Source organism: Trichosurus vulpecula, chromosome 2, assembly GCF_011100635.1.
Source record: "Trichosurus vulpecula isolate mTriVul1 chromosome 2, mTriVul1.pri, whole genome shotgun sequence".
Classification (NCBI taxonomy): Eukaryota; Metazoa; Chordata; class Mammalia; order Diprotodontia; family Phalangeridae; genus Trichosurus; species Trichosurus vulpecula.
In genome coordinates, this window is record NC_050574.1 from 225,889,012 (window position 1) to 225,911,712 (window position 22,701).

The following is a 22,701-nucleotide window of genomic DNA, read 5'->3' on the forward strand; positions in this document are numbered from 1 at the left end:
CCTTTATAATACTCTTATTTAAATTACATTGATAGTATAAAGTAAAATCCCTAATTTGGTCTTTACCGTTCTGTTGTTCAGATTAGCCAGTAGTTTTAGGGAGAAATATTTATCAAATCCTGCTTAGGAAGTGAACAAAAAAGAGTTCTGGTAAATTCAGCTTCTTTTATCTTGATGAATCAGATGCAGAGACTATGTATGTATTAAAAGTAAGCTTAGGGGCAAAGTATTGTAGAGCTATATTCTAACTGTTTAATAGCTCTTTTTTACAGATAGAAAACAAGTTAAATATAAATGTTGGTGGTACCAAAGCATTGAGAATACAACTTGTTTGTGATAAACTCCATCCGTGGTTCTCCATCCTAAAATTGTAACTGAATGATGATAAAGTGCTATTCATCTGCAGGTGCATTGCTTCTACTTAGTTAAAGATGGTTGAAAGGACAGGAATTAGTAGCATGTTGTATTAGCCTTTTGTAGTGTATTTTGTTCTAAGCATCTTAATTTCCCTGTTTTGAATGCTAAGTAGCAAGGGTCTTGGTTTAGAACTAATACCCATCATGCATGTAAACGGTGTGAAAGAGCTGCTTAGTAAGTTAACACAAAGTGTTCTTGTGTCAGTCCTTGTGGAAATAGATACAATACAAACATTACAGCTGAACTCACGGCAAACTCCATTAAGTAAAAACCTGGCCTCATTGTTCAGAAAAAAGTTTGAATAGAATGCAAGCTCATTTTGTTGAATGTAATGTCAGGCTTTTAGGGACTGTATTGAGGGGTAAGGTTTTGTTAAGTTGAGACCAATTCATTAAGTTTTATTGCCTGGTGAGAAGCAGTAATACTTTATTGTGAGACTTCATCAAATATTCATGGTTAAAGAGAAGTAGTAAATGTATTCAATCAAGTGGTCTTTTGGGGTTTTGAAAAGGATTATGAAGTCTGCTCAGCTGATAGTCTGAACATTCACCAGAGTTGTTTAACAAGGGTAATTTTAATCTCTGAATTTAATTTTGTTAAGACTTGCTTTTTCTCTTTCCATAAATCTAAGTCTATAGAAATTACACAAATATATGTACATATTTTTATTATACTAGTGTATATATTTCCAAAATGCTGATATTCTCAAATAACTGTATTGGAAATTTCTTGTATTAAATCTCTTCAAAAACCCTTAATTTTTTTATGTATGGGGGCGTTGAGAGCTGCCGCCCCCCCCCCCCTTCTTCATTGTGAGATTCCTATTCATTTGCCCAGTCATTAGCTTTATCCCACTGCTGAAGGCAACCCTTTCTTGAATAGAGAAACATGTTGGTCTCTTCCTATGTAGCACAATTTCCAAACTTTTAAAATTGGTAAACTTCAAAGACTATATAAGAGTAAAGGCAGCATCAATCATATTGTATTCATAACTGCAAAACCAGAAAAAATATTGCAGTGGCTATCTGACCTCCCTTTATTAAATTTCAGTATTTTCTGTGCTTACTTGAGACCAGTTTGACAAAATCATTGTGGTTTTAGGTATGACTAGATGCTCTTATACATAACAATCTCCTCAATTCACTACATGTTTATATCACTTGCTTTCAATTATATAATTATGAGCTGAAGTTACATGGTCTCGTGAGTCCTACATATGCTTTAAAGGTTTTGAATGTTTTCAGCTAAATATTAAGGCAAAGTGTTGATTTTAATTTTTTTCCATTCCTCTTTAATGGCTAATCCTTAGGCAGATGATGTTGAGAGCAAAATTAGAGAAATCATTCCTCCAGGATTTTGTACAAACACAGATGATTTTATTTCATTGTTGGAAAAAGAAGTTAATTTTAAGCCCTTTGGAACATTACTCCATACATACTCAGTTCACAATAAAGAAGCAGGAGAAAACATTACCTACGAAATATACAAGGTAAGAACAAAACTAGATATTTCTTTAGCATAAATTGACACTTATTTAATTTGCTGAAGGTTGCATCCAGTATTTGGTTTATTTTCAGTGATCTTTCTTGCTTGCAGATTATAGCTCTTATCATTTGGAAAAAAAAAAGTTCTTTTCAGAGTGTGTGGGTGTGTGGGTGTGTGGGTGTATACACATCTTAATCAGAGCATTCTGCTCCTAGACATTTTCCCACAGGACAGTTTTGTGTTCTACAGACTTTCACTTACCTCTGTGATGAGTTTCACCTGACTTTTCTTGGCTTTTTCCCTAGGCTGACATGACATGTACAGGCTTTCGAGAATATCATGAAAGGCTTCAGACCTTTTTGATGTGGTTTATTGAAACTGCTAGCTTTATTGACGTGGATGATGAAAGATGGAACTACTTTCTAGTGTAAGTACAGTTCTAAAGCAACAGTAGACCTTATTACCTCCACAAAGCCTGCATTTTAATTGTGGCGGGCCAATTATTGGGACAGTATAATGATATTTTTCCCAGGAAAGAAAAACTATTGTTTATCAGGCTTGAGTTTTCCTTCATTATGCTTTGGGAGATCTTGAGAATAGAGCTGAATTAAATGCTGTTGTCCGTTAGAGCCCTGAATGTAGGCTTAAACAGTAAAATGAGCTTTGCCTGTGTTTTCTTTTACTTGCCACCTATTCATCTTTATAATAGGCAAGTGCACTGAAGTGATGTAAAGAGGTCTGATTTATCCAAGTTGCTGCACACCAATTAAGTGAATTGTACATTCAGAACATAGCAGGTGTATCCATTGGGCCCTCACAGAGTAGCTTGCTGACACTGAAAATTCAGTCAGAGAATGGAAAAGAAAATGGACACTGCATGGGAGCGCGACTGTAATTGACCTGCTTGGCTTTCTGTTTTATCTGCAGATTTGAGAAGTATAATAAGGATGGAGCTACGCTCTTTGCGACCGTAGGCTACATGACAGTCTATAATTACTATGTGTACCCAGACAAAACCCGGCCACGTGTAAGGTAATTGGCAGTGTAACACGTGCCTTGTCTTTTATTTCAGAAGAGGGAACTGCTGAAGTTTCCAATACTTGTTATAATGGTGTTGATTTGTTTAAAAAAAATCACCATTATCCAGTGTGTATGCACTGATTTATTTCATTGTGCCCTTTGAAACAATAGGGAAGATGTTTTGATTATCTAACATTTTTTGGAGATAATGTTTCCATGATTTTATGGTACTTTTAAAGTTGTTCATCATATAAAACTGATTTCAGATTTCAGATGTTACCTTTTTTTATTTTAAATTTAAAAATAATTTATTTCTGTATTGTAGCCAGATGTTGATATTGCCTCCATTTCAAGGTGAAGGCCATGGTGCCCAACTTTTTGAAACAGTTCATAGATATTACATTTCTTCTCCTATAGTTCTTGATATTACAGGTATGTAAATCTTTATTCTCACTTTCAGATTAAGTTGCTGAAAAAATTTCTACTTTAAGTGGCTAACTTTTGTGTTATTTATTTATCACAATCGAATTAAGACTTCGGCTGCTACCATGGCTTATGTAGGACATTTTAGATTGTAAGCTCCTAGGGGGCAATGGTTGTATCTTTTTAACTATCTATGTAGAGTGTTTTAATAGAAAGGATTTCCCAAGGTCACAATTCATTTTTATTACATTGAAATGGATTGTACTTTTTATTTAGTCATAATATTCTTGGAAAAGTTTAGTTTTTCAATATCTGTTTTGTGTACTTCCTCCTTTGTTGAAATCATGAAGTGTTATTTTGAATGTGATAGAAATTTAATAAGTTTGTAAATTATTAATAACTTTTATGAGTATTTCATTTTCCTTTCATTATGTTTTTATAATTTTGGGGAAGATATAAAGCCACTTAATAAGAAAGTAGTGGAATGAGTGAACTGCAGAGTCACTACATGATGTGAACATCAATCTGTTAGCTACCCATAGAATGCTATGACTAGAATGACTAATGAAAGAAAGATTTGACTCTTTAATCTGTGATTTCATCTATTGGATTCTTCTATTCACGCAGTGTGTTAATGTCATGAAAATTGAAGAGCAATGACAGGTTGGAATAATGCAACTAACTTAACCTGAAGTGAAATGATGCAGCTTTACTCTTTTTCTGCAGTTCATGGAATTGTTGCCAAAGATATAAATTGCTATTTAAACTGTGAAAAAATAACTTTAAAAAAAAATGTAAAATGCTCTTCCAGCTGCTGGCCACTAGGTGATGAATTATTGGGCCATGGAAACCAGCTATTTGTCATTTTCACAAATAGAATATAATAGTTCGAAAGCTGAAAGGATCCTTGGAAATCCAGTCAAACCCTTTTATTTTTATATGTTCTAGAACTTCATGTCATTTACAAGAAAGCCTCAGCACCATATGATAAGAAGAGCTTACTTTTAATCTAAAATAAATTAAAATTACTCTGAAACAAATTCAAATTTGCCATTTTGAATAACCTACTTGAAAACATGCAGTTTCAACAAGGAGCTCAAAAGTGAGATGACTTGTTTCATCGTGCTGTCATTGTAGCTACTAAGATAGATGGAATTCAAAGTTGGGACACAGGCAAGGATTTAATGAAAGTTTGAAAGTTAGATGTATTTGCTAAGTGAGAATTCACTAAAACAATAAAGAATCGAAGCATAAACTATAATAATTTGCTTCGGTTGATTTTAAATGGATAACCATCCTTCTGGTTTGCTTATGTTGTTGGACTCAATGATTTGATGCAGTTTTAATCTGCTATCTTTTGTTAAAGACTATTGATTTGAGCTGCTATACTCACTAAAATGAGATCTTACTGACCATCAATGGATTCTGAATCTCAGAATATATCTTTGTGTCTAGGTCTGGTGCTCCAATTTTATACAGTTATGTTAGCTAAAATTTGCTCTTGGTGACTTTGTTGTTAAGTCATCTTCATTCTAGAAAATAGATATTTGCATTACATCTCATGCCTGTGTTAGAATAAAAATAATGTAAAAAGTATTTTATAGTGTGTAACATCTTCATTTTAAGGATGTCTGTTCACCACAGATACTCTTGTGAATACCCACTATATCTTCTGAGTTAGACAAGCATTTTTACAAGTAGAATAACATATAAAATAATTGGTTATGTCTCCCTTGATATTAAAGTACAAATTGAAGATAGGAATAAAATTTGATATGAGAATAAAAGTTGTCTCCTTCACCAGTAACATTATCATATAAGTATATTTGCCCTTTAGAAATCCCTTTATTGTTCAAGAACTTCATATTTTAGAGCTTTTTGGAATACTACATTTAAATTTTTTATGCTTGGTTAATTTGTGCTTTCATCTTATTTCCCTGTTCCTAATATATCATTTTCCTATCTCATATTTCATTAAGAAGAAGCTTTTTTTTTATTATAACTGAGCACTTATATTGTTAAGTGTTATAGTTTTAACTTGTAAAAATTTAAACTTTGACCCTGTCTTCTAATGCATATCCTGATGAACCTTGTAAAAATCTGTATTTTAGCATGTTTCATTATTAATATATTGCTTATCTCTTTGGCACTAAAGCAACTGATAAAAAGAGACATGCCAAATTGTTGGGGTCAGGAGGTACTGCAAATTCACTAAGGCTAACACTTTTACCCTTAGTTACAGAGAGTTTAAAAAAATCTGAGAGGCAGCATGGCCCTTTCGAGCCACATCTGAAATGCAATCAGCCTATGAGGGCTTATTTTAAGCTAAAATAGTAATGATTATTTGCATAGTTTAAGGTGACCTTTCAATTGTATGAAAATTGAAGAAGAGAATATGACATACTTTTCAGTTTTAAAATTTCGCTCGAGATAAATATTTTTAAACATGTTCCACATTTCTATGAGATATCTAGTGGATTCCTAGTTGCTCCTAGTTACATCAGATTTTCTTTTTGATAAATATGCTTCTTTTCTCTTTGTTACATTTAGTCTTACTTGCTTTTTTCCATGCCACTTTTCAGAACTTACATGGCAATGGACAAAACATTTTATGTTGAGAAATCTGTATCTTAAGTCACTATTTACATTTTAAAAGTAAGGTATATAACATATGCAAGCAATCTTAGAAAAACTTGGAATAGTTCTACCTTTTTTTTCTCATTTGGATCAAATATTTTTGTTGTTATTTAATTCTCATCTGAAGTTATCATTCTCCATTAGAGTTGGTTGGTGTATTTATAGGGAAGGTTTAGTGGTTAGTGGATTGAATACATCATGAGCAAATGCAAATTTTCTTTTAAACTGCTAATTGTTGCCTATAGGCCAGCTGACAGTCTAGTTTCGCTTTCAAGAACCAGACTGCTTTACTAACAGGTCTTCTGTATTTCTTTGCCTGGCCATACTTTTCTTTCATGTTTATTTCCAATAAGAAAATAAAAAGGATTTATCTTGACAGTTTTGAAATGTTACTTTGGGAAATGCTGAAGATTTTTTAAAAGTCACTTTTGTTTCTAATATTGTTTTTGACCTTGCTATATTCATCGTGCCTGTGGTGGAATTTGAATTCTCTTTTTCTCCAGAAGAATGGTCTGATGATATTTACTGCATGCTTTTGTATATAAGGTCCTCTTTTAGGAACTCCTCTAAAAGTTTAAAATAACCTCATTTGGTCTTTGTCCACTATAGTCTAAAATAGTCAGTTAACAAACACGTATTACACAGATAACCTTAAATGAACTATGTACTGCCTGAAGACCAGGAGTGGGAGCATAAGGGCTAGGAAGAGGAGGGGCAGGATTAAAAATAAGAACTTTCTAGAATTTTAATCTTCACAAATGTTTATAGTTCTTTGGGATGGTAGATGATGCTTTGTCAGTAAATATGGAATAAAGAATGTGACCTGGAAGAAGGGAATATTAGAATAAGAAAGCTAGTATCTAGAATCAAATAAAAGAAATTTAAAACTTGTAGAATTGGGAATGATTGAAAAGCACATCATAAGTAAAACACAAAAAAATAGGGAACCCCCAAGCATTTAAGTATGTGTGCCCTTCAATAGTTTTCTTTGGCTATATATATAATATACATATACATTGTTTTATAAACTTTTAGAATTTACATAACTTGATGTTGAAGTTCATGGAGTTAACTTGGCACTTGGAGGAACTTCTTCTGAAACTGCTATTTCTTTTCTTCTACCTTCCCTTTTCCTTCTTTCCTACTTATCTCAGATCCCCAGCTCCCATACCTTTTAAAGTTTTTATGCTAGTGAAAATAAAAACCTCACATGCTTGTGACAGTAGCTGATACAGGTTTTTTTTTAGCATGTGATTGCATGATCAAAATTCTACCCTTTTTTATTTGACTACTGGTTCAGACTCCAAATTTTTCATAATCTGTTAGGGGAAGATCATGGCTCATAGGCTGATATAAATATATTTTAGACATGAGTGCAGATTATAGCAGCACATTTGAAAAATACCTTTCATTCTTTTTTTTAGAACTAAGAAACAAAGTAAAAAGAAAAACAACTCTTAAACGTAATGCTAAGTATAATAAAATAGATAACAGATAGAACGATCAATTTGTGGGCCTTTATTTGGGAAAGAGAAAAAGATGGAGTGATATATAAAGCTGAAATGTTTCATAGTGCCAGTTTTCAGAGAGCACTGTGAAGATGTAACTATATAACAACATGTAAATCAGTAATTCTGTGAATTAGAGAGAGGTAGTTGAGATATTGCTGTATTATACATTTGTGTTGGAAAGAAATTGAAAGATTGCCATGTTATCTTCTTTAAGCATAGAAATCTTTGATGTGAATGTATTATTAAGCTGAATGCCAGATGTGTGCTAGCCACCAAACTGGAGGAAATATGTTTTCCATGTGGTCAATACTCACATTCCAATATAATACAATTTTTCCTGTGCTATTATGTCATTACTTTGTCATCTTTAAATAATTGTTTTCCTATGCTGAATAGAACTGTTTTGTTTTTTTTTAAATTTGACAATTTTTATGGGATAGTTTTTTATATTTTAAATGTAGTCATAAGCAGGTCAGTGCTATGAGATCAAACAAAAGTAAACCAACTTTTCTCCTATGTACATTACAGAATCTAAAATTAATTGGCTTATTTGGCATGTATTAGTGAATGGCTGCCTCTGAAATGGCTGTTCTATGTCTGTCTACTTGGTGTGTGTCTTTTATGTTTTTAGTCCCATGAATATGAAAACTGAGACTACTTGTGACAGCAGTATGACATAAGGTAGTATTTTAAAAGACTAACACTTAGGTCATAAGTATTACATGGATCTATAAAGAAAGGATTTCAGTTCTAATATTTGGCTAAGTTGGGAACTTTTGCTGCTTAAACACAATTCTAGTTTGTAAGAAGCATTTCAAAAACCAATTACATTATGCCTTTCATAAATTCTTATGAACCTTTAAACTAGACTATGTATTTATCGTTCAAAATAAAAAGAAATTATTTTGAGTGGGTATGTTGTCATTTTGATTTTATTTCCTTAGCTGAAGATCCATCTGAAAACTATGTGAAACTAAGAGATTTTGTCCTTGTGAAGCTTTGCCAAGATCTGCCTTGCTTTTCACCAGACAAGTTAATGCAAGGATTCACTCAAGATATGGTGACAGAGGCACAACAGAAGCTCAAAATAAACAAGGTATTTTAAATTATAATGTAAGCAAAAAAAATTTATATTTAGATGTTGATAAAGATATAACAAAATATTGGTTAATATATAATATTTGTTGGCCATGACTGGTATACTTCAGCAATTGTAGTATAAACTTTAAATATTACAAAACACAGCTAGATAAGCAAGAAAGAATGGTTTAAGAGATGTCTTAAGTTTATGATACCATTTATGCCTCTGCTTAGGTGTGAAGGACTTGGAGCAGAAGCTGGGGACCTCCTTTGTACTTTAAAATATATACTTCAGAATTCTTTGTCCCTTCTAAGAGATATCACCTTGAAAATGCTTTCTAAACTACTAAAGTAAAAGGATAATTTAAATTCTTCCCAGTACCAACGTATTCATCCTCCAAAAAAATCCCAAAGCAACAACATAGCTTTCACATACTATTTCCTTCAGGAAGTGGTTATGAACACTAGTTCATAAAGTATAATGGTATCATGCCTTCATCATTCATAGAAACATGCAAATATTTAAGAAATGAATGTGATTCAGTGATCAAAAAAAGTTTTTTTCCCCCTATGATTTCCTAATTATTTTTCTTCTGTTTTAAAATAGCTAACTTATTTAAATTTGGTTTAGGCTTGACAATTTAATGAGAATCATTTTTAGTCTTTGTCAATATGAAAGCAAACTAACATTTTTGCAATGAATACATTAGTGTAGAAATGAACAATGATGTTTTAGCATGGGAACTGCCTGGGTTTTTCTTCCTCTTTCATCCTTGTTTTAAAGTGTTGATTTTTGTCCTATACAAGGAAACTTTTTTAGGCATCTGTTGATTAGCTATTAGTCAATGAAGTCCCCATTTTGTATAACTGGGTGTGGTGTGCAGCAAATACACCATAAAACACAGTCTAGAAACCTTTGTGGACATAAACTTAGAAAATTAAAACTCTTTTCAATTCAGTGTTTAACTATTTAAAGGACCTTGGCATTGGAAGGAATAAAGAATGGCTGTTAGGGTTCTGAGGAGGCAATTACTGCATGAGAAAATAAGGAATAATTTATTACAGGCTTCCATTAAAATATGCAAATATAAATATCTGCCTTAATAGTTGCACCTCTAATATGTTATTAATTTTCTGAATCTTCTCGAGTCCATAATTAGTGTGAGAGAATAATTGAATGTGGTTGGGGTTTTTAAAGACAAATATATGTGGTTAATAGGGTAATTCATATATTATTAATTTTTTTCATTTTGCAGATTTGAGAACCTTAGAGTTGTTTTTTTATTTGCTCATAATGTGCAAGGAAATTTTAGATTGAAAGATTGATCATATACAACCTATTACTGTTCTTTAGACTAGTGCTTTTCAGTCTACTGTAAGTAAGCCTTGTCCTCTAGGAGGTTACTAGAAAGGTTATTATAGACCCATTAGCTTGTTAATTTGAGTGGTCCTGGCAGTACTCTTCAAAGACAAGGGATAGTAAAATAACCAAGAAAGAAGAAACATGGTTCTGCTTATATACGTATTTGGCTGCAGGGAGGGCAAGAAGGCTATAGTGCATCAGCTGAAATTAATCAGGAAAGATCCTTGGCAAGATGGAGCTACCATGATAATTCAGGAGAACCTAAGAAGTTAGATGAAATATAGGAATAGAGAATATAATATATAATATGTATTATAGTATATGTTAAGTTTGATGTTGAAGACTTATAATAGGATTAGATAAAAAGCTAGCATTATGTAAATACATAGATTTGACTTCATATGGACTCTTAGAGAATTTTTAGTAAAATATTCCTGTTTATGTTTTCTTTTTCCAAAATGATCTGTCATTAAATAAATCCTCAACAATAAATTGAAACCTAAATTGGGCTAGTCTTGTCAAACCTTCCTAGTTCAGGACTTGATTTCTAGATATTATAAGAAATTCATCCCCAAATTGGTTGGCCTTCTGTTCCATCATTGCTAGCACAGTTAACACAGAATGAGAGATGCTGAAAAGCCCTGTTGTAGATATTTATTATGTTAGTTTTTAAAGAGAAAATGTTTTCTTTTATTAAAAATGATCTCAAACATTTTGGTAGTGGAAACAAAAAGGACAAGTGTCTTTGTTTTTTAAAATTTGGTAATTTTTAATGTTATATTTTCAAAATAAATTGACCATTTCACCTACTTACAGTGGAACCTGTATTGTGAGCACTCACAATTAGACTTGGAGTGGGGGCAGTTTTGTGACAGTAATGGGGACTCCCCAGAGGAGTGTTAGCTTGTAAAGGAGAATGTTCTGATTCTGCTTTGAAACATGTGCTGATCATTTTTTATTGCTTTTAAATAAGTAGCTTAACAAATAGTGTTAAAAACTTAAGTCAGGAGAGATTTGCTTTAAAAGTTATGTGATAAGTACAATGGTATGTAAATGATAGCTCTTTAAGTAGTGTAAGACTTTGGAAATTTTGTTTACACTAGATTGGGGTTTGTTTTTGTTGTTTTGTTTTGCTTTATACAGACTAAAGGTAAAGTATTGGCTACCTAATTCCATGTTTTCACATTGGTTCTATTTTAATGTGGCTTTGCTGTAACTTTAATGGAAGAATAGACAATATAGCAAATTCCAAGTTTCTTTAAGAACAGCATTAACTTTTAAATTAGGTAATGAATCTTTGAGAGTATGTGCGTATTCAAGAATTTTTAAAATTCACAATGTGTTTTCTTTTGTCTAATTTATCAGCAACATGCTAGGCGAGTTTATGAAATTCTCCGATTACGTGTGACTGACATGGGTGATGCTGAACAATCCAGAGGCTATAGACTGGACATAAAAAGAAGATTAATTGGTCCATATAAGGTATAATTAGTTTCAATCATCTTGAAATATTATGTCCTATTCACTATTTGGGGAATCTAGGTGGCACAGTGAATAGAGTGCCAGGCCTGGAGTCAGGAAGACTCATCTTCGTGATTTCAAATCTGACCTTAGATATTAACTGTGCGACCCTGGCCAAGTCACTTAACCCTGTTTGCTTCAGTTCCTCATCTTTAAAATGAGCTGGAGAAGGAAATGGCAAACCACTCTAGTATCTTTGCCAAGAAAACTCCAGATGGGGTCATGAAGAGTTGGACACAACTGAAATGACTGAACAATAACAAAAATTCGATATTTAAATTAAAAGCCAAGAAGGAAGTATTATTGGATGCCATTTATAGCAAGGTTTAAACCATCCTGCTACTTTTATTTGACTTGCCTGGAAAAGCTCTAGAATGATATAAATTTCTCTACTACTACTTTTAATTTAAAATTTTTTTTTACTGAAACGATAGATAAACTATCCTCATTAGTTAAACTATCTGTCGTTAGGATAAATTTCACATAGCAGCTTGTTCTTTCACTTTTGTGCATCACGGAAAATCTTAAACACCAGAATGTGGTCAAACCTGTTTCTACCTTCTTATCTTCTACGTTTTTCCTATTTAGTATGTTTTTTTCTTACTGTATTAATGGCACCCTTTTCTACCACTGTAACTATAAGGTGGCCTTTCGTCCCATGTTTTTGTCCCATGTTTCTGCCCTCTTTTGCCTGTTTTTTCTGCCTTTACTCCTCTTCCACCTCTAAACTCAGAGTTTTCCCCTTCTATATATGGAAGTTGTGGCAAGGTGAAGAAGGTGAAAAAAAATTGGCATCATTGGAGCAACTAGAAATGATATGGTTTTAGGGGTACAGGGACTCCAAAACTATTGAGGTACAAGGCAGAGTTATCTGGAAAGAATTATTGGACTCAACACTCTGCTAGCGAAGTAGCAAAAAGTTTATTGTAAATCTGTATAGTGGGCAGAGCCCCTTAGGGAACTCACAACGTAACAGGAGTGATAAACACTTAGTACATTGTGTGCCAAGTATACTAACTAGGTGGTGAACATACAGTTTCTGTACCTTGGGCACAGGCATCATTCACTACTGGCATGGCTGGAGACGGAGGCAGTGTCCTTCTAAGGGTTGTGGTTTTGGTTTGTTATATATGTAACAAGATAGCCTTGGGAGTTAATGTCTATAGCTTGCCTTCTGAATTGTACATGGTAACTGTGGCAATCAGTACATGACAGTTCTACTGATACAAGATAGTCCTGTTCATAAAGGGGGAATTCTACAGAGGGCAGCTTGTTCTTGTAACAGGGAGAGATTTGCCTCACTGGTCTTACTCCTGAGTTATTGATAGGATCTTTGGGCTGGGGACAGATGTGGTCCTAGGACTGGGGTCTACGCACCCCATCAGAAAGACTGAAGAATTGCCATGATGGTGCTTGGCAAAGAACTGGTCTGATCTGAGTACATGCATAATTTTTCTGTTTATGACAGTTTTGAATCTTAGTTGCCTTTGTATGAATATTTGGCTCTGATTATTCATAGCGTAGAGGGTGTTACTATTGAGTATCACTTCTGGGAGTTATAACTTCTATTCACTAGCTTAATTAAAAGTAGATACATAAAGAGCATCTAAGAACTACTTTATTGCAATTCTTCCAAGTGTATTTCAGAATAACTTAGTTTAGTATAACCTTAGGATTTAGCTAAAGTTAGTTATATATTGACACGTGTATTGTAACCTTTTGAAATTAGCTTGGTTGATTTAAGATCTAGAGTGTTTCTCTTTTGATGTTGCTCCTAAAAGTGCAGAGAGCTTAGCTAAAGGTGGCTTTGAATTTCACCTTTTATGATGCCTGAAAGGTCTACTTCAGAACCTGCAGAAGGATAGCTCTGAGTAGTGGAGAGCCAAGAAACAGAGTGAGAAGCACTGTGATTTTGTTTTAAAAACAGGTCTTTGAAATTTCATTGTGTGTTTAAATGTTTATAGGTTAAGAGGAAGAGGAAGAAGGTTTGGCCTCTATGAGAAGTTTCCTGCAAGGAGTTAGGATGAAAAAATTGCTCCAGGCAAGCTCTGAACCATTTTGTGCAACTTGGAAAAATAAAAAAGCAGACCAATCAGATCAGCTAGAAAAAAAATGAATAATTTAATTGCCCCAGGAGCTTTGGGCTGACTTGGGAAAACTCTCCCCTGGGTCTTGGCATATGGCAGGTACTTCTTCTCTTCTCTTTTCTCTTTCTGAGTTGCAAGAAGATCGAGTAATAGTGGCAGAGAGGAATGCTGTGTAAAGGCCTACCCTAAAGAAGAGAGGAGAAAAAAACAAGTAGTTAAAGACAGGCACCAACTAACAGTGTGAGAGCATTTGTCCCACCAGCAGTTGTAAGTTAAAAATCACCAGTGGCATTAATGTTTCTTCATTTAGCCATTTATTAAAGGCCTACAGTGCTGTGCTAGGTACTGGGGATTATAAAGACAAAACTAAAATAATCCTTGCCCACAAGTAGCTTACATTCTGCTGGGGTGATATATTTGCTCAAACAATTAAGGACAGTATAATTGTAGGAGGTTAAGAACACTAACAACTAAGGGGGCCATAAAAGACTTCCCATTGGAGATGGCATCTGAATTGAGCTTTGAAGGTGCAAGTTGTAGAGGTGAAGAGAGAGTATATTCTAGGCATGTGGGATAACCTGTGAAAAGACAAACAGGCAAGAGATAGAGTTCTGAGTTTGGGGCATAGCAACTAGTCTGTTTTGGCTAGGTCACAGTATGCGTGAAAAAGAAGTATTGTGAATTAAATCTCTAGAAGGGTAGGCTTAGAACCAGATTAAAAAGACACAAATGTCAATCTGAGGAGTCTTGAACAGCAGAGTGATATGATCAGACCTATAACGATTTGGGCAGCTGTGTGGGAGGATGGCTTGGAAAGAGTAATTGGACAGGGAGATTGATTAGGTAGCTAGTGTAGTAGTCCAGGTTAGCGGTGATAATGGCCTGAACTAAGGTGGTGGCCAAAAAAAGTGAAAAGAAGATTGAAGAAATATCAATTCAGCCTTTACAGCAAAACTTGGTGACTGTTCGGATAACAGGAAGGGAAACTAGAGTTGTGGATGACTCAGCATATGAATCTGGATGACTAGAAAAATGATGAGGCTTTCAATATAAACAAGGAAGTTAGAAGAAACAAATTTAGGATGGAAGATAAATTAAGCATGATCAAACTGAAGCTCATTGAGATTCTTGTGGAATATCCAATTGGAAATGTCCACAAAACAATTGATATGGAACAGGAGCTCAGGAGAGAGATTAGAGTTGGATGTATAAGTTTAGGAGTTATCTCTCTGGAGAGGATAATTGAACCTAGGAGTTGATAAAAGTGTAGGGGAAAAAAAAAAGAGGGTTTAGGACAGAGCTTTAGGAGTCATCTACAGTTAAGGGACAGGACTAGTAAGAAGTGATCAAACAGTTAGAAAGGAAGCCAGATGAAAGCAGTGCTACAACAGCTTAGTGTGGAGAGAGTGTGCAGGAGAAAGGGAATGGTCAACTTTAGATTCTGGCAAGTCTGACCATATGATTCTATTCAGTGGTTCCTTATGATTCTAGGATCAAATAGAGTTAAGAGTTGATAAACATTTATTAAGTGCCTACTGTGTGCCAGATGCAGCTAGGTGGCAAAATAGATAGAGCACTGAGCTTGGAGTCAGAAAGACTCACCTTCATGAACTCATATCTGGCCTCAGACACTTACCAACTGTGTGACCCTGGGTGCATGTCACCTAACCCTGTTTGCCTCAGTGGTTCATCTATAAAATGAGCTGGAAAGGGGAATGGCAAACCATTCCAGTATCTGCCAAGAAAACCCCAAGTGGGGTGACAAAGAGTTGGACATGACTAAAACAAAACAACAACGTGTGCCAGCCACTGTGCTAAGAAAGGCACGGGAGAGACAGTCCCTGCCCTCAGGGAGCTCACAGTTTAATGGGGAGACAACACATTAAAAGACGCTGAAAAGAGGTAGAGGGACTTGGGAATGAAGAAGGCCTGCAGCTGGGATGAGAAATTATCTGAGGAGGTATGTTAGAGTTCAATCCGTCTTGAAGAATGATGAATTTTATAATTTTGTGTGTGTGTGTGTGTGATCAGTAATTATACACATATTGGGGTATGTGCTTAAAACATTTTTTGCTGATAGCAGTACATGATTAAAAAATAAGCTTAGGAGTCATTGGTGTAGTTCAGGCCTGGTATGGTGGGTGGAGGGAGATATGGCTAGATCTCATGTGAGAAAGACCTGGGGGTTTAAACTGTATGGAAAGCTCAATATGAGGTTATGATAGTTAAAAAAAAAAACCTAGTATGCTCTTGTTCTAGACAACTTACTATCAATTTAGTTTGGGGGAAGGACTATAATTAGACCTTTCACCAACCACAGTGCAGTGTTTTCTATTACATCTTGCTGCCTGACTTTGTCTGCCACCTCATCTCCCCTCCATTGCCCTCCTTCCTCTCCCCAAGCACCATGAGTTCTTTGTAGCCAGAATTGGTTTGTGGCAGAACTGGAGGTGGTAAGACATAAGGAAGGAAGCTCCCAAATCTGTTTCTCACCCCACACTGTACTAAATGTGGATATTTTACCCATTGTTCCAAGTTCTGACCTGAAATAAAGCAAAACAAATCTTTTCTCTCTTCCACATGACAGCTTGAAAAAAGCTATCATAGCCACCTGTATTCTCCTTTAAGCATCCCCTGTACTTTCAACCAGTTCTCCTATGGAACATCGTTGGATCCTCTCACTGTCCTGGTTACCCTAAATTAGTTAAATTCCAGTTTGTCATTGTCTTTCTTAAAATGTATTGGCCAGAATTAGACAATCTTCCGTTATCTGGTCTGACTAAGGCAGAGTACAGTGGAACTATATAGCCTCTTGCTCTGTACACTGTATTTTTAATGCAGCCTAGGACTATCACCTCCTTGTTCTGTACACTGTATCTTTAATGCAACCTAAGATTATAGGAGGAAAGAGCAGAGTTGTCTTGGGGAAATGTCAGAGTCCTTTTAATAATTCCAAAGTTTTCCCTTAAATAAAGGCTTATCTTTTTAATACCAATATTGTTCTCATGATGTTGTATGACTACAAGTTATAACAGAAAAGTGCATGGCATATGCAAACTGGCTATATTATCAACAAGTAATGATATTAAAGAAGTTATATAAAAGGTGTCCTCAGAGTAATGTATGAAAAGAAGGATGATCCAGTCATATAGTGAAAGTGAAGTATAATGGATGTCCAGCCTACATTCTGCATTGTTAACCAAGCCACATCAAGAGAATTTGAGGAAGCTCTTTCCCCACTCCAACTCATTGTGTGAACCCCCCTACAGCAATGGAGTTTTTATGGGGAGATCAATTGAGAATTACATACTAACAGAGGTGAACCATTTTGGGGGGTGGGGTGCAGTCTTGGATATGAAACAATTTACATTGTTGGAGGGAATACCTGAATTGATGAAATCACAGATTCAATGGATTTTTGACCAGTGATGTCCTTTATTTCCTGTCTCTACACTAATTTAAATAAAACCTATAAAACTTCTCTACTAATTCCATAATAACTTGTAATTTGAAACCTCTTGACTCTAAAGAGATGAACTTAGACTTTTTTATCTTTACAGTATATAATTAGAGGTAATAAAAACTGTATTGCCTTAAAAGCTATTTTAGAATTTAACCTAATCTCTCTTAATTCTGCTTTTGCTATGATCAGTACATATCTTTATATTTGTTAAGATTTTGAAACAAGTAGATACTGCATAATGTTAGAATTTAAAAGTACTGATCACAGTTGATTGACATCCTTTGCCTTTTCAGTTCTCTAATTCTTCATAATTAAGTGGGTAAAAATGGTCCTCTGATCCAAACATAACAAATCTGTATTCTTAAAAGAATTTTTGTAAGTTTAGAAATTTCTTTGGGTTAGAGCTAATTTTGGGGATATGAAAATTAATGAACAGTTTTATGAGATTAGAATTACTTCCTACTTCTAAAATTTTGTAATTGATAACTGTTGAGTTAGAAGGAACTTCAGTAGATATTAAATAAAATCCATATCTAAACAAGAATTCCCCACACATCATCAATAAATGTTCATCAAAACTTTACTTAAAGAACTCTTAATGAAGGGGGTGGGGGAGATGCCTACTGTTTCATGAACCAACTCAACTAACATCCACGTTTCATCATCTTTCTCATTGTTCTGCTACATATATGAACAGCTAGCTTGTTAGTTGTACAACTGCATTGTACCCAGATTGTTTTAATTGACCCTTTTTGTCATTCTTTTGTGCCCAGAAGGGTCAATCATGAGGAACATCTTTCTTTTCAGTGTTTTGTTGTTGACCTATAAGGAGCTCAATGAATCCTCAGATTTTTAGATGATTATTAGATTAAGTTAAAACTTGATACTAAAGACAAATAAACATTTGAATAATCTGGACCAACTGGAAAAATCTGAACAAAATTGGATAGCAGTAAGGATAAATATGTAGTCTTTTATGTTTAAGGCCACCAAAACAGAGTAGGAAGAAGGCAATTTGAGTTATAATTTACTACAAGTTGAATATGTTACTTATGTGGTAACATTATAGGGGCAGAAAAGCCACTATGTTGGTGATACTAATTATAACAGTCAACATTTCTAAGAGAATTTTGGGGTTTGTAAAAGTGCTTAATATACACTATTACAGTGTAATCTGCCAACTAACTGTATGGCATTAGGCAGGATATTTATCCTGTCTGAGCTTTAGTCTCCTTGCGCAGGGAGGACTGAACTCTACAATCTCTAATGCCACTTCCAGCTTTAAGGTATGAAATGTAAGAACCAGGAAATCTATTTTATTATGTTTTGTACTAATTTCACCCCTTCTTCGAAGATTGTCCAGTTTTGTTCAGCACACTTTAAAAATGGAGGAGGTTCATAAGAAACAAAAACTATTAAAGGAATAGAAATGAGTGCCTATAGGGAAGAGTTTACCAGAAAAATTTTAAGGTAGTGACTTAGTTGGCATATTCAAACATTTAAGAGAATGATGCTAATTTTTTTTCATGTCTATAAAGGTATAAATCAAGGTGAACAAATTTAAACCAAAGTATTGAGACTGCAGTTGGGCATAGAGGAATCCTTTACCTTTGGAGAGATTGCAGCATCTCTATTCATGTGGTTCAAAGAATAATAGATTTAGAGTTAGAAAGGCCCTCAGAATCCATCTAGTCCAGCTTTTTCACTTTATAGATAAGGAAGCAGGACCAAGAGGTTAAGTGACTTGCCAAGAATCTCCCAAAAATAGAACAGGGTAGACAACTCTCCTCAATGAGGCCAATGGTGGGAGGAGGCTGTAATAGAGGTATCACAGTCTTCACTCTGATTCAACAGAAATAAATGTTTGTACAAAGTTTTAACAGCTTCCTGAAACAGTCCAGATATGTTACACATGCATAGAGATGTGTCAAACCTAGAAGGGCTCTGGAGATGACCAAATTCAATTCCCTTCTAAGAAAATGGTCCTACTAGAATAAGTGATTTGTGCAAAGTCCCAGCTAGTTGGTAGTAGAGACAAGGCAGGAATTCATAGCTTTTGGCTGTTTGATGCTTTTCCCTGTGTGCTACCTACTACAACCTGTCATATAAATGGGAATATGTCTCGATGTGGAGAGTCTCACCTTGACATATAGTCTTGAATGGTGCAGTGGTGAGAGTACCAGCCTCAAAGCCAGGAAAGCCTGAGTTCAAGTCCCTTCTTTGATACTTACCGACTGTGACCCTGGGCAAGTTGCATAACCTCTTAGTGCCCTTGTCACCACTCTTGTTGAAGAGAAGGTGCCAACAACTATTGGTAGTATTTCCTCATCTAGGAGTTCCCTAAACCCATGAAATTACAGGTCCAGTTGTTATCTCTATACTAGTGCATGTTGCTCTCTGTTCATTCGCACTAATTTTTCTTTGCATTAAGGTTTAGTGTGTAATTTTCCTCCTAAAGTGCAAATCTTTTCCAAAACTGTTTAATTTACTATTAAAATATGTCAGACATTGCATTTCTGTTCCTTGAACATGCCCTGTATTTATGGAACTAGAACTAGGTCCACTCAGTGGCAGGCTATATAAATTCATTGTTTTCTTAAATAATAGTTTTTTTCTTTTTTTGTGCTCAAGATTTCTGTCCTTTAATGAACTACTACTGTTTTTATATTTTTGACAGTGTAAATGCATGGGACCATAGGTCATGAACTGGAAGGGACCTCAGAGGTCATTTAGTCTAGCGTCCTCGGTTTATAGGTTGAGGAAACAGACCAAAGGATGTCATAAGTTTCCCATGGTCACGTGGCTACTAAGCATTAAAATGGAATTTGAGCCTAGGTTTTCTAACTCCAGAGCCAGTGTTCTTTCCACTCTATCATATAAACATGAAATTTTACTGTACTACTTTTTTTCTGATTTGTACCAAAATGTTGGTCAAATAATTGAAATGTAAAATCTTTTATGAGGGGGGTGGGTTGGGGCATTTTTATTTCAACAACCAGTCAGTACGTTGTAATGATTTCATAATCACCTGATATATAAATATAATTACTTTAAAATGTTACTTAGGCTAATTATAATATTACATTTTACAAAAGTTTTTTTAAAATTTTACTATCTTAAGGATATCACTGTAGACCGTATACATACTTAATAGAAATTCATCAAAGAGAAATTTCTTAATATTAAAACTCCTTGAAGACTTCAAACGTAAAAAAAAAAATTCTATTATATTCTAGTATTTTAATGTCAATGCTTATATATACCAAGCCATAAAATATTTGTATGTATTTTTGAATAGGGTAGGACTACTGCTGTTATTTTGGATCTTTCTTTATGAAACTGACCAAGAACCTGGAAAACATACTTTTTTTCTCTTCACTGTCTTTTCTTTATATGAAATGAATTTTGGTATAACAGCCACAGTAGTGACGATTGTGAGCCTAACAATGACTGTAAAGTCACAAAAAAGTAAATTGCTTTTGAATAAATAAGTACAACAGGAATAAAAACATGTTTTATTTAAAGTTTCTAAAGGGAACACATTTTCACATGATAAGAGACCATGAATGAAGAAATTGATCCATTAAGTATTTTAAATACAAAATAAATGTGGTAGGGTTTCTTATTTTTGGTGAAATTGGGAAACTGAGAAATAAGTCTTCCCTATGGAGTGTACTTACTATATAAACAAAAGGCTTTGTGTCTGGATGATTTATGGCATATAAGACCATTGCATTGTCAAATAGTCACTTTGAGTGGATAGAGTAAAATAAGGAGAAAAGGGAACTTTTAGAATTACAAACATTTTTACTTTCTAGAATGATATGCTCATTTATATGATTTTGATTAATATTTAATTGTATTTCAACAAAAAATCTTTTTATGACTTAAGAACCAAAATGACCAGATCCACATTTCCTTATTTGAGGCATGAGGTATATAGAGAGGATTGGGGAATGAGTAGGCATATGTATGTATTAAAGCTTAAAGGAAAATAATCTAAGTTAATAGATAAATATGCAACTGTTCCATTCTACAATTAGTGTAGGATTTTTTCTTTATTCACAAATATTTTGTGTTCCAAATAGAAAAGTAATTCTGAATTAACTAAAAGTGAAATATTAATAATACAAAAGCATAATTTTGTTTTGTTTTTAACATTAAGCTTATTTGCATAACTATTCTTCACCTGGATGTCCCCTGGGCACATCAAGCCCAGAATGACCAAAATGGAACTCATTATCTTCTCACTGGAAATTTTACTGCCCAGAGTAGCTCATTTCTATTTAAGGTATCAGTATACTTGCATAAACCTAGGACCCTTCACTTAAGCTTACTTCCTGTGATCCAGGGATTTGCCTCTACAACATCTAGTCCCTTCTTTTTAACCAATTGACTACTAACCTGGTTCACTTTTTCACTACCAACCTATCATTTTCACGTGGAAAATTGCAATGTCCTTCTAATTGCTCTCCTAGCCTTCAGTCCCTCCCTCTTCACTATTTCTTCAACCAGTTGTCAAAATAATCTTCCTAAAGCACAAGGCTGACCTTGTCACTCATTTGCCCAAGAATCTTCAATGCCTCCCTGTTTTCTTGAAGATAAAATACAGACTCCTCAACTTGGCACTCAGAGCCTTTTACAGTCTGGCTCCAGTGTATTTTTCCAGACTTATTTCATATTATAATCAATTCTGCTGTAACTTCTTGGATGTTGTGAATTTGTGAATGTGAATTTGTTCCAGTATGATTGATGTATTAGAGAATGATTTAAGCATATCACAGATTTTGTGTTTGTTTATACAGTTTTATCCCACTGTTTCATCTGTGAGAAACATCAAGAACAGAAAACCATAGTACTGACAATAACTCACAAGCTGCATCTCTTCCAACACTCAATTCCACAAGCAAACTTCAGCTTTTTCTAGTCAAAGTGCCATATTTATGGTGTGTCTCTTACGGTACTTTCCTTACCTCCCCCTATATAGCCATGGACCTCTAGAATTACAACCTCCTGAGGCCACCTTTTTCCCTTAGCCCTTGACTTTGCCACCTGGAGGCCACAGATGCTGCTATTTGTTGTAGTATTTAATCTGTAAAAAATTGTACAACTGTTTTTATGTGTTTTATGAACTTTTTGAGTGTTTTTGTCCATAACCCTATTTTTTTTTTTCTGGAAACACTGTTGGTTTTATTGTGCAGTTTTGCACATTGAGATGTTCTTTTGGACTGTATATGTCATAATATTTCAGAACTGATCATACTTCATACATTCCATGTTCCAGCTTGAACTGGCCTGCTTGCTATTCCTGAACTCCTCCATCTTTCTCCATGCCCTTTGCATAGGCTACTTCCTAACCCTGGAATATATTTTCTCCTCACCTTAGTTTTTACTTCGAGGCTCAGCTCAGGTTTGCCTCTTATGGGAAGCCCTTCCTGCTCTCCTTTGTTGTTAGTGCTTTTGCCCTCCTCAAATTATCTTTTATTTACCTATCTGTTTACATGTTGTATCTTACACACACACACACACACACACACACACACACACACACACACACACACACACGCAGCAGCAGCAGCATACTGTGCACATAGTAGATACTTAATATTTCTTGAATTGTTTCTTGAAGCTTATGTCTTATTTACAAATATAAAAGTTTAAAATCTCCAGCTACTACCTATTCCTGCATTCAAG

At 34.5% G+C, this 22,701-nt stretch overlaps 1 protein-coding gene across 1 annotated transcript in view; it reads left to right on the forward strand.

The window, feature by feature from the left end:
* HAT1 (histone acetyltransferase 1) overlaps positions 1-22,701 on the forward strand; it is a 79,034-nt gene that overhangs the window by 54,081 nt on the left and 2,252 nt on the right. Inside the window, exons 6-11 of the mRNA XM_036744021.1 lie at positions 1,727-1,906; positions 2,208-2,329; positions 2,830-2,934; positions 3,248-3,354; positions 8,438-8,589; positions 11,302-11,418. Coding sequence (XP_036599916.1) covers positions 1,727-1,906; positions 2,208-2,329; positions 2,830-2,934; positions 3,248-3,354; positions 8,438-8,589; positions 11,302-11,418 — 783 coding nt within the window. The remainder of the gene's footprint in view (positions 1-1,726; positions 1,907-2,207; positions 2,330-2,829; positions 2,935-3,247; positions 3,355-8,437; positions 8,590-11,301; positions 11,419-22,701) is intronic.